Source organism: Astatotilapia calliptera, chromosome 11 (genome assembly GCF_900246225.1).
Source record: "Astatotilapia calliptera chromosome 11, fAstCal1.2, whole genome shotgun sequence".
NCBI classification, from domain to species: Eukaryota; Metazoa; Chordata; class Actinopteri; order Cichliformes; family Cichlidae; genus Astatotilapia; species Astatotilapia calliptera.
In genome coordinates this window covers 20969387-20981933 of record NC_039312.1, presented here as the reverse complement: position 1 = coordinate 20981933, position 12547 = coordinate 20969387, and the positions used below count along the sequence as shown (strand labels likewise).

General features: G+C 37.9%; 1 protein-coding gene across 1 annotated transcript in view; it reads right to left on the bottom strand.

The window, feature by feature from the left end:
- The window catches only part of rprd2b (regulation of nuclear pre-mRNA domain containing 2b), a 19584-nt gene extending 7037 nt beyond the window's left edge, over window positions 1-12547 (bottom strand). The window contains exons 1-7 of the mRNA XM_026183833.1: window positions 12309-12547; window positions 3798-3927; window positions 3469-3668; window positions 2295-2347; window positions 2033-2159; window positions 568-743; window positions 101-386 (exon numbers count right to left, since the gene is read on the bottom strand). Of these exons, the coding sequence (XP_026039618.1) occupies window positions 101-386; window positions 568-743; window positions 2033-2159; window positions 2295-2347; window positions 3469-3668; window positions 3798-3927; window positions 12309-12504 (1168 nt within the window). The 5' untranslated portion in view covers window positions 12505-12547. The remainder of the gene's footprint in view (window positions 1-100; window positions 387-567; window positions 744-2032; window positions 2160-2294; window positions 2348-3468; window positions 3669-3797; window positions 3928-12308) is intronic.

Here is a 12547-nt window from a genome sequence, read left to right as displayed (position 1 = left end):
TTGAATCACAAGTTTGCAGCTTTGCAACTTAACTTTCTAATGAATTAATTTGGAGACAAAAAATTATATCATAGCACAACCACAGATCTAGGACACTCACCCCCTGCAGTTGCAGCATCAGTCTCTTCGTCAGACATATCCATGTCCTCCATGTCTCTGTTGTCACTCTGCATTTCTCCTTCATCCATGGCCTTTCCATCCAGATCTGGATCGAGCTGGGCTCTGCTAGCCACCATTGCCATAAAGGGTGAGTCAGAGCCAGTGGGGGAGGGGGCATCTTCAGATGGTGAGGGGATGGGAGAGTCCTCAGGTCCAGGTAGAGTGGACTTGAGGGAATCCAATTTCCTTTTAAGACTGGCCACACGATTGGCAAATGCGTTGTAAGCCTGAGGAGAACGTCGAAGAGAGAAACAAAATTAAGCTCAAACAGTGGAATAGCTGGATCACCAATCAATGAAATAAATTAGTTTTAATGTTTTAAATACAAATGCTTGAATATTTCCACTTTAAGACCAACTAACTCTAATTGTTTTGATATCTTTACATCTTACAAAAGACAACACCTACATTGGCCACAATCTTCACTTCCTTGTACTGCATCTCATAGAAGATATCTGCGTTTCCCAGAGCCTCCAGCAGAGGAGGTCCTGCTTTCAACTCTTTCTCCAGGAAGCTGACAAACTCCTGCAGCTTCAGGCTGCCATCCTCAAAGTCCTTGGCAAATTTGTTCCCCCCTGCCTTATCTAACACAAGAGACAGTTGACAAGCAAGCCATTAAACACAAGGTTTACTCAATTTTTAACAAGTTAAATCAGAAAAAAAGCTAACAGAACAGTCAGAAGGTCAGTGCTGATGCCGAATGCATCAGGGGAAAAATAAATAAATAACACACTTTTTTTTCCAGAGAACTGCATCCCGCTTAACAAGAATAATCCATTGACCTATCCATGAACCCTTTTCACCGATGCCATTCTCAGAAATGGTACATGGGCCTTTTCAGAAATAAGATGCAAAGACTTAACAGCCATTGTTTACGGTGTGTGTTTAATGTGTGTACTGGCTGTACAAGAGCTTTCAGCTGAGGCTAGAGAAAAACTTACCAGTACTAAAAAACATTTCAAATACATGTGGAGAATTCAAATCTCCTCCACATGTAATTTGTTTAAATTATTTCATTTATAAGCTCAGATATCAGGGAACTAAGCACAGTTCATTAGTGAGTTTTGCACTGAGATGTTTAAAACAAACAAACAAAAAAAACTCCCTGGTGATAAAGCTGAGCTGATGCATTTCAGAATGTGAAAACACAAATGTCTGTCCCAGTCAGACTGGTCATTACTTGGGTTTTTAACCTGCACTGTGGTTTCAGATTGTGTCAATATGCAAGCAGCACAACTAATAGTCCCGTACGTCCACCACAAGCTAGTGCTAATCACGTGTTCTGCTGCCCGCACACTACATCAGGGAGCACCCTCGCTTAAGAGAAGATAGATTTCTCTTATTATGAGCATGTCTTAAGCAAACAGTTTCCTTCAGTGTGCTGCATGTCATAAAGGACAAATGTTGAAAGATGAGACTAAATTTTTAGATTCTGTAACATAGCTGAAGCAGACTAATTTACAATAAAATACAAAAGTAAAAGCAACACAGCAAATATCAGATGAAAATGAATTGGCTCACTTTAACAAGTGCGACAATTTGAGTTGTTGATATGAGTATAAAGTGTTGTGACAGTGAGGGATGTGTTGCCTTGTAGAGAACTATTTTAAAAGGACTTTAGGTACAATTAAAGTACAGGTGTGTTGTCTAAAACCATCACAAGTCCATGTTTTTATTGTTTGTTTTTAACTTTACCCTCCATGCCCACACCAAAGGCCTGTAAGAAGCCAGGAAGACCCCTGCTAGTGATATGTATACTTGTTTTGACAGGCTATGCCAAGGACATAAAAATCCAGTATATTTGAGACTTAAGAGAAAGTACAGAAGACAACAGGTGTGCACTGATGTACAAATAAGCCCAGTGACATCTGACCTTTAAGTCTCTTGAGGGCCTCCGTGCTGCAGACATCCACCCGGAGAGCTGACAGCTGCTTTTCTTGAAACTCTTCTTCGGCAACAGCTTGCCTATATTTTAACAATTGTTCAATGAGGGAGTGGGGCTAGAAGAGAGAGAGAGTGCAGATGATTTAACATCACAAGATGTTGTTATATCGTGGTTGATTTTCAGGCTTTTTAGAAAAGAAAAGAAAAGAAAAGAAAAAGGAAAAATTCAGGAAAACACAAAGAAGGCCTACCGTGAACTCCGCCACAATCTTGGACTTCAGGGCAGCTTTGGAATTAGCAGGAGCTAGAGAGTAAAAATAAATTACTTTAAAAACACTGTAAGGTATCTGGAAATATTCCAAACAGACAGCGTTAACTTAAGGATGATTTAGTAACCTATGCCCACACTAATACGTTTTCAGCAGTGCCCACACTACCTCAGTATTTTAGCACCTCAAACGGACTTTTCGTTAAACTGCTGACTTTCAGTTTTCTTTGAACAGCGTTTTCCCACACACATACTTTATTCAGCAGCGCCACCAAGTTATATTTTAAAATTTATTGAAGCATTTTTAAAATTTATATTGCTCATCAATGTACAAATTTTATAACTAGCAACCTACAATACTCCCAATTACCAGCAGGTTGACCAGAGGAGTGTACTACCAAACAGGAATTGAATTTATTGAGGTAGGTCAAGGTCACTGAGACTTTAGTTTTTAGTTTGAAAAAGTTTCGGAAATCCTAGGTGACTATTTCTCAAGTTATCGCATTCACAAACTTGGGAGTTCATGTTGCCTGCCCACCTGCCCAGTAGGGTGCCGACAATATCCTATCAGCTTCTTATGGATGAGGGGTAAAAAACAAAAAAAACTATTTCATCCATCCATCCATCCTCAGAGGCTGGGTTGCAGGGGCAGCAGCTTAAGCCAAACCCAATACCAACTGTAATTAATCATATTCTCCCATGTCTTCACAATGTGTCTTTATACTCTAATAACTTGAAATCAGCAATTTTGCTTCACTTTCCTTCGTCGTTTAAAATAACCATGAAGTGAATAACTGACTTTAAAACCAACTAATTAAACATCCAGTATTTACAGCATAATATTTACAGCATTACATTGAGATTGTTAATTTCCTGTTTCCTGCTACCAAGATGACCTTATAAATATATTTAATATATTTTAATATTTTTGAATAACATTTTCACCTTGTCATCATTTCAAGTAAAGAAAGTTCTGGTCTTTCTTTTTCTGGACATTGCTGTTCTTCCTAAGTAGTCATTTCTGCATCTACCATACGTAACACAGTCATGCAATAAGAGTTTCCTGGCATGTTAGTAAAGAATATATAGTTTGGTTTAAAAAAACAAAAACAAAAACAAAAAAACACACTGACAAAACTCTGAAGTGACAAACTGACCATTTGCAGGTGTAGCCTCTTTTTCCTTTTCCTTTTCTTTTTCCTTTTCTTTTTCCTTTTCTTTTTCCTTCTGCTTCTCTCGCTCCTTTTCCTTTTTATTCAAGTTGGCTTTGAACTGGGCAATGACCTCCTCGGGATACACACTTCTTTCTTCCCAAATGGAAAAGATCCTTTCCACTGACCTGCGAACCTTCCCATCTCTAACAGAGTAAAATGATAAACAACACACAGACCTTAATACCTTTTCAGTGATAGGCATGACGGGTTAGAAGAGAAACAAAATGCAGTGATGGCTGGACAGTACCGTAGAACAAACACTATGTACTTACTTGATGAGCTGAGCAGCATTAGGAAGGACCTCTGAGAAGGCTGAACGAAAAACGATGGCATTCTTTCTTTTGCAGTTTTGTATCACATCGTTGGCAAGGTAGAAAAGATTCAAGCGGTGATTGTTATCAGCTGAAAAAAAGAAAAGCAGAGAAATAAAGGACTCAATCTGGAGTTTAGATCACTATTAGCCTATTTACACTAGTTTCTACTTGGTTTGACCCGATTCAATTTTGGTTGTTTTCCCATTGCAATTGAGTACAACCTGAGGTGCGTGGGGTTGTGATGTCATTTGTATGCAACACAAACGGCATAACAAAGGAGGACATTGAGGTGATGTACGAGTTTCCTCGTTGCAGGGTTTCAAAAATGGTGTTTTTGATTTTTGTCAAGGACATGCTGTCACGATTCATCAAGTTACACCACTGACTAGCCAGAGTTCAACCACTCTGGTGACTCAGTTACTGCAACTTTGCAACTGTTACCTTAACACAAAATTTCTGCTTTTGTGGAAACATGCACATCCAGTGAAAGCTGCTGCTGGATGTGAATGCAAGCCAACATTAGATACTGTGCTTACAGATGAAAGCAGTATACTTGAACGCCAACAAGGGAAAAACAAGGGGGCAGGGATAGCTCAGTAGGTAGAGTGGTGGCCCTATGATTGGAAGGTTGGGGGTTCAACTCCACTGAACGGCTACCCTGAGGTACCGTCCCTACACACTGCTCCCCGGGCGCTGCATTGGTGGCTGCCCACTGCTTCACTGGGTGAATGGGTTAAATGCAGAGGAACTATTTCCCTATGGGGACTAACACATACACATACACATTCAGTAATTTATTCAATAAACAACAAGGTATAGTCTTAGCCTCAGGAGCTAGCATTGCCCTCTTTTGCCGAAATGACTTCTGTACGTGTTTATTCACCAGTCTTTGAAAATTTTAACAAGCTTAAGTCAAAGTCTTCCAGAAAAAAAATTCTTGCATGTATATCCAATTTCAAATCTCAATAAAACATTTAAAAAGAAATCAAATATGATTCAATTATTTTTCAAGTCACTTTTTAAATCGCTCCTTGGTGAATTTTCTGACTCTGCTAACTATCATCCTCCTGCTGAAAGGCTCACCAATTTAGTCAACTTGAACTTTTGGACAGATGACCCGTGAAAGCCATCTGCAGTCTACACCAAACATCTCTACTGTTTCTCTGGCTAAACCACAACATCTTTGACTTATTTTACCGCATTACTGTAAGAGGCCTGGAAAACTGGAAAACTTTCAGTTACCATCACTGTAGAGATACTATAGCTACAGCAAAAAGCTGAAGATCGTTTCTTCTTGTGATGGTCTGGATTAGTCAACTTATGCATACGTTTCCATTTCAAGAAGGAATACAATAGTGGCAGGACACAATGAGTTTTGCTGCTTTAGGGAGTAAACAATACTACTGGTTAAATTCTGGATTTTGGGAAATAAATGTCGTATCTAAAAATATCTAAATCTCTTAATGTGTTTTTTACATTTGAATTAGACTGGATTATCACCTCAGTCTAAAACAGAAGCAGCCTTTTATAAACACAATAATCTACCAGCAAAAAATAATAACAATAAACAAGAAGAAAAGGAGGTGAAAGTATTTCCTCTGCCTCAGCTCTCACCTTGTTACCTTCCATTATATACAGCAAGCTGTGCCAAGATAACTTTTTGAGTTGCTGACCTTTTAATTAAACCCCCAAAAGTCAGCAAATTTTAGGCTGGTAAAACAAACCTTTAAAAACCTTTTTTAAGTAGTTTCTTAATAGCAATAATTAACATACAAAACACAATATTATGCATTTAAATTTAATTTGAAACTATTAAATCAGTTCCATCATAATATCAATTTTAAATATCAGTGAAACCTGTGGCACAACAGTAAAGACACAGTGTCAGTCTGTGACTAAGCACGAGGAGCTTGAGCGGCCTAATTCTCAACCTGTGGAAACTGAGGTTGTGGCTTCGTTAAATCTCTGCATGTGCATTCCCAGTAGTGCTGTGACAGCAAGGAAGGTGAGTTTAACCACCAATTAATTAATTATCCTTTCACAACCAATGCCGTGCATTTTAGGAACGTGTAAATTGTAGGAACAGAACTTAAGGGACAACATCTTTGTATGAAAATTAGTGAAAACACCCAAACAGCAAACAAATCAAATTTTAATTTGTGTGACAGGAGATCTTTCTTCAAACTCTAGGGCTGCTCGATTATGGCAAAAATGATAATCACGATTATTTTCACTGAAATTGAGATCTCGATTATTTGACGATATTTATTTAACAATAACAATGTATTGAATAATGACTTTAAAGAGTGTCAAAAAATAATATAAAATAGTGTGCAAATACTGATAACAGTGCAAATGTTTGCAATATAAAAAACAAATGAAAAATGTAAACATCTATGTTTAGTGAACTTTGCAGTGTTGCTCTGTGGTGCAGCTACGACACTGTAGCAAAGTTTACACACTATGTCTACTTGATCCACGTCTGACTCCGCGAACCCATAATGTTTCCACACCACTGAAGTTTTTTTTACCTTTCTTTTCAACCAACGGCAGTCACTCTCCTCTCCAAATAACTTCTGCTTAGCTTTCCGAGCTTCCCTCGGGTCCTCTTAATCAGTGGTCCCCAACCCCCAGACCTCGGACCGATACCGGTCCGTGAGTCGTTTGGTACTGGGCCGTGAGAGTTGAGGCTCAGGTGTGAAATGTATAGTTTTCAGGGTTTTTATCGGTTTTCAGCATTATTTTGTTATCGTTTTTATCGTTTACTCGGTTTTCCTGAGTCTTTTCACGTGTGTTATGAATAAATTCTCTTTTTTTCGGTACCGGTACTAGTTTTATTTTGTTGTATTTATCCGCGACACCTTAAAGGCCGGTCCATGAAAATATTGTCGGGCATAAACCGGTCTGTGGCGCAAAAAAGGTTGGGGACCGCTGCTCTTGTGACACGTGTTCGAAATGCAGAGAGGTGCGCTCGATTTGCCACACAGAGCAGCGAGAGAGTAAAGCACGAGGGAGGGGCTAATAATCGGCTCAGTCTTTTTTAATGATCGTTGAAAGCCCAGATCGTAATCGAGATTAAAATTCGATTAATTGAGCAGCCCTATCAAACTCCGCTCTAAATCATACATTAAAACTTTATTTATGAGAGACTTGCGTGTGAAATAATGAAAATGTCACTAAGTAGGACGAAGTATACATACTGCTATTCAACATCATGATGTTAGTTGTTATCCTTTAATAACAAGTATTGTTGGGCAGAAAACTGAGAAAGATTTATTTTAGAATCTATATTATGCATGATTAGACAAGATAAAGGAACAATGAATGTTTAATTAATGTAATACTGTTTCACTGTGTTCAATTTTTTCATCTTCTTTGTTTCTACTTTAGAAGTGATTTTCCCCCACTTGTTTTTAACTTTAACTGAATTGAGAATTTACTCAGTCATGTTCCTTTTGAATTACACATTACCTTTTTTGTTATGTCAAATTTATTTAAATAGCACATTTAACACAGAGTTGACCACAGTGCTGTACCTTAAAGTATAGAGCCCGCTCCCAGAACTACATTAAAATACTTTGTGTATTATAGATCAAGATGTGTGTCTATTCTAATAAACTGAAAAACTGACTATACTATAATGCATTAAATTACAATTAGGTAAAAGATACAGTATTAAGCCCAAAAGTTGGAAAATTACAACAACAACAAAAATACTCAAAGTCTACAAAACTTCAATATGACAACAAAGCTTAAGAGTTTAAAATAAGCAGAACTGAACAGAAAAGTGAGACAAAACTGAGTTTAAAAACCCCCCAACTAAAATATAAAATAAAACAGGTACCACAGTTTGACAGATTTCCTTTCTTAAAACTTGGCATAAAAACTGAATCAGCCTGAAAAAAACCCCCAACAAAAAACAAAACTCCACTGCCTGTTGTCTATGTGGTGCAGTAGTTGGTCTGAATTATCCATGACAGACACTTTTGCATCTAAAAAAAGGTCCCTCAAGCATTTTTATCATCGTCCACTCAGACCACTGAAAAATGTTACTCATTACATGTATTGTGCTGCCTCACTCAAATGAGTAGTGAGAGAGAACAGTTAAGACGGGTTGACCTCTCCATGACAGAGAGCATCTTTAGCATGGTTATCAGCAGCCGGGAACATTATCTCAAAGATAAGAGCAAGCCTCACTCCAGAGCATGTCCTCTACAAACGTGTATTTATGAACCGAATCATCTGTAAAATTTGGAAACTTGTCATTTTGGACCGGAAAAATAATATTTTTAAAATTAATTTGAAGCTTGATTTGTACTTATGGACAAAAGTCATTTGGGTTTCCTTTTTGCACATTATTATTTTTTTGTTTGAATACTACTAGCACTTTAATTTGTATTATCTAATATTTTTATTTATTATTTTCAAATTCATATGTTTCCTGGGTAATTATTTTAATTTTCTGTGGGATGAGACAACAGGATGACAGTCACAGGTGGGCAGACTTGAGCAGGTGAGGCACTGGAGCCTAGAAGAGAAGGTCTGCCCAACAGGACGAGGAGATGAGAATTACTGAAATAATCATTGACTAATCAAAGAAAAACTGGAAGATTATTCAACTACCAAAATAATCTTTAGTTGCAGCCCTACAACAAAGTCCCTTCTGATCAGTTTGCTCTGGTCTCCATCAGCACACAAAAGCTCAAATGGTACACAGCAGTTCATTTGTATTGTCAGCATAAGCTAATCTCATCATTGTTCTGTGGGCAGCCATGCAGGGTGGGAATTATAAAAAAAGAAAAGGAAAAGAAAAATGCCCACATAGTAACTGGACTTAGCCACTGAAACAGAACGTCCCATTGGACAGATTAGCTTTCTAAAACACAGGGCCTGAGCCTGCAAAAGAAGAGCCTGCAGCAATAGTGTGTCTGCTGATTTTGTGTGTTTTCAGCACTTTTTTTTCTTTATTTATTTTCATACCAATAGATCACATGCTCAAGATTAGAAAACATGCTTAAATACTGATGGTTCATTTCAGCTTTCTAAATTTTAGTTCATGCTAACTTTCTTGCTGGAGTTTATGACTACTAGGGCTGTGCTATCATATATCATTCATGATAACACTGGTACAAATTCTGAAATGATATATTACTACAGAAACATCATTTGTTTTCTATTACAGAGTGTGCCCAACAACAGCATTAAGCCCAGGCATGTCTGAGAGTGAAAGCAATTGTTAGGATTATTAAGATTTAGTATGTGAAAAATTAGCTTCAACAACCTCCAACAATCTACAGTACTTTGCAATATATGCAAGAAAACTGTTTCCACTAAACGTGGAACACACACACACACACACACACACACACACACACACACACACACACACACACACACACACACACACACACACACACACTTTTCTACTTGAAAAAAACAAAAAAACATAAAGTACAACAACAGAATGAAAGAGGACCTGCTAGCAGCTGTGATGCTTCAACCAAATATAAACAAATGTCTCCACCGAGCAGTGCTGGAACACTCGCTAGTTGCACTCCATATGACAGGATGAATATTACTTAGGCCGTTAAGCAGTTGGCTAAAAACCTAAACAGAGATAACATCCTAGGTAGAAAATATTCTTCAGTTTTATTATGCAGCAACTGAAGAGTTACAAAGATAAGTTTACTTAAAAAAATAAAAATAACTACACTAAACGTTAAGTAGTTATGTTACTTACAGTTTCCAGGAAAAACACTACCCAGGGTACATACGGGTTTACATGTTACTTATGCTGTGTCACTGGCTATAATGCTGCTACTACAATGACAGTAGCTCATTAAAACATTCCTGAAAGGTGCAGTGAACATTCCTGAAAGGATCAGGAAAGTCATCAACCAGGAACCAAATTTGGTTTGTGAATCTGAACAATCTACAACAGAAACAACAACACAGAAGCACTATTTCAATATGACTTTACCAGCACTTCAAGCATCTATTTCATTTAATCATGCATGCACCAACATAAATAAAGAAGCACAGAATATGTAGGGCAGTTGGCCTGCCTTGTTCTTCCCACACAACTCTACAAAGCTGATGAAATTTATTTACTGCAGGCTTAAAAATAACAATCAGCCCATAACCCATCAAAACCTATACAAATAAAGATAAAAGGCAGCAAATGTATTTCTAATAGCAACGGATAAGGAGGGAGAGACTTATCAAATGTACTGTAGACACTTAAGGGGCACAAATTAAAGAAACGGGAGTGAAAAAACTAAAGTATATTGCAGAGACTTTGACTAGCTCTAAATAATACAAACAGGTGCAAATTTATATGGACTTGAGGGAAACTTTTAAAAACAGCATTACTACATTTTCAAAACATGATTCGGTTTGTTTGTTTGGGGTTTTTTTTTTTAAGCAAAGAATCAAAGTTTTCAAACACATCTCATCATCATCCATGAGAATCTGTCACAAAAAGCTCACCTAGCAACTGACCAAAATGCATAATCCTCCTCGGCTTTTGGGTGAGCTGTCTTTTTGTTAGCAAGATTACGCAAACAAACTACCAGGCCAAGGTGGAGAATAGGAAAAGGAAGAAGCCATTACATTTAGTGTTGATCTGAATTCGTTTCTTTAAAAACGCACGGTTTGGCATTGGCAGACAAGTGTGCTGATTAACTGCCCTTCCACTGAATTGCTCCACACTGCGATCCCGGCTGGTCTTATTAGATTTATTATGCAGGAGGATTCATAAAAACTCATAAGATACAAGTACATGGAGGGAGTAGAGATAAGAGTGCCGCCTTGAAATGTCAACATAGTGTTAGAGTGCAAAAGCAGAGATGACTGTAGTGACTAAGGAAATGCTTTCAAGGCTACAACTCTTCATAACTCCCTCTTGATAACTTGTTCTATTATGGAGGGCTCTTTTAGCATTTAACCAACACAACTAACTAGCAGCTATTTATTTTTTATTATTTGGCCATGACATGTTTTGGGATCTAGAACTACATCCAATTTAGGGTTTTGGGGAGTGCTGAAGCCTACACCAGATGTCACTAGACCTTAATAATGTGAGTCCTTGACAGGTTGCCAGTCCATAACAGGACAAACACACAGAGACAAAACCATCCACACACACATCCAGTTTAAAACCACAAGTTAACCCAGCATGTATGTCTTTGGACTGTGGGAGGAAGTTTTAGTACCGACAGAGAACCAACGCATCCACAAGGGGAACATACAAAGTTAATAAAAAGCATAAGACATAAAAAGCAAGATCTATGAGCAATTGTGTTTCCAATATATCTGACATATTAACAAAATATTTCTGATGTAGCAAAATATTAGTATATGTTGATTTAAGAAAGCTACAATGATAAGACTCATGCCTCTTATGAGACCTCTTTACACTCAACATCTTAAATCGGAATTACTGGTACAGATATAAAATTTTATTATTTAAAAGTGCATTTCAGATATCTAGCATTGAGGTTGAAAGGCACAAAATTACATCCTTACTAGATAAAAGTTTAACCTAACTAGACAGGATTTAATATCAAACAACGTAACTTCTACTTCTAATGTAAGAACTGTTGCGCACGTGTACTCTGCTACTTAAGATATATTTAATTAGAAACCAGTCTAAACACGTTATGGGAATGTCAACGGGGATTATAACACGTCAGAACAAAATAATAACTATCTAACACATTTTAAACAGAAGCCAATAGTAAAGGGTGAGGTGCTGTAATTAAAGTGTATTACACGATATCTACACTGCACATACCCACTATATGGCATTATCGTTAATACTAATCTGACGGGAGATAAATGAAGTGTAGATAGTTTAAACGACGTTATCACCGTTTGTTTGGAAAGTTTGGAACTACAGCTAGTCTAGTTAATTTTGCATTTTTAGTATAAATGTTAAATGAGCTTGTCGGTAAAAATTAATAATATAATAACAATGAAAGGGACATACGAGTTTAATTTAAGTGGATCGCTCCTTTATCGCTTCACGCGTCCCCTAAATAAACTATGCTCGATACGACCAGCCGTCAGGAACAACTCAAACCACCATGCACCAACTAAAGCTAACATGCAGCTGATTAAATCAGTCTAAAAATAATATTTTTATCATGTTTGCTCTTCGGCTTAAAAGCGCAGTGCCGTGAACCCCGGGAGGCCCGACTGTAAACATCGCTAGCAGTAGCTTTGCTAACATTAGCAGCTAATTTCAAGCAACGGCAGCGTTAGCTTATAAATATGCTGCATATCAAAAAACTTGAACTTCGTTCAGGGGGTAAATTATTGCTCTTTTGTGCACTAAACAACTTTGTCCCTAACGCAATAAACTGCAGCCGAGTTTTGCAAACTGGTAGCTGGTCCAGACAGAAATGCATTTGAAAAATGGCTAAAATGCGCTAGCTAGCGGATTAGCTTCAGTGACAAGCTACTCACATTTCTTGAGCCACTTCATCCAGTAGCGGACGATAAGGCTGTGATGTCTCTTGTTTTCAATGCACCAAGCTGAAAGTCCTTGTATTGACTCCATAGTGTTTGAAACTCCCTGAAAACGCCGGTCCAAAGACGCTTCCAGAGCAGCGGTGGAGCTGCGTGAGCCGTGACCACTAGCAGCCCCTGAACCGGCCGCCATCTTTCCAACTCTGTGGTGCTGCTGGGGATGGAGGAGCTAAACT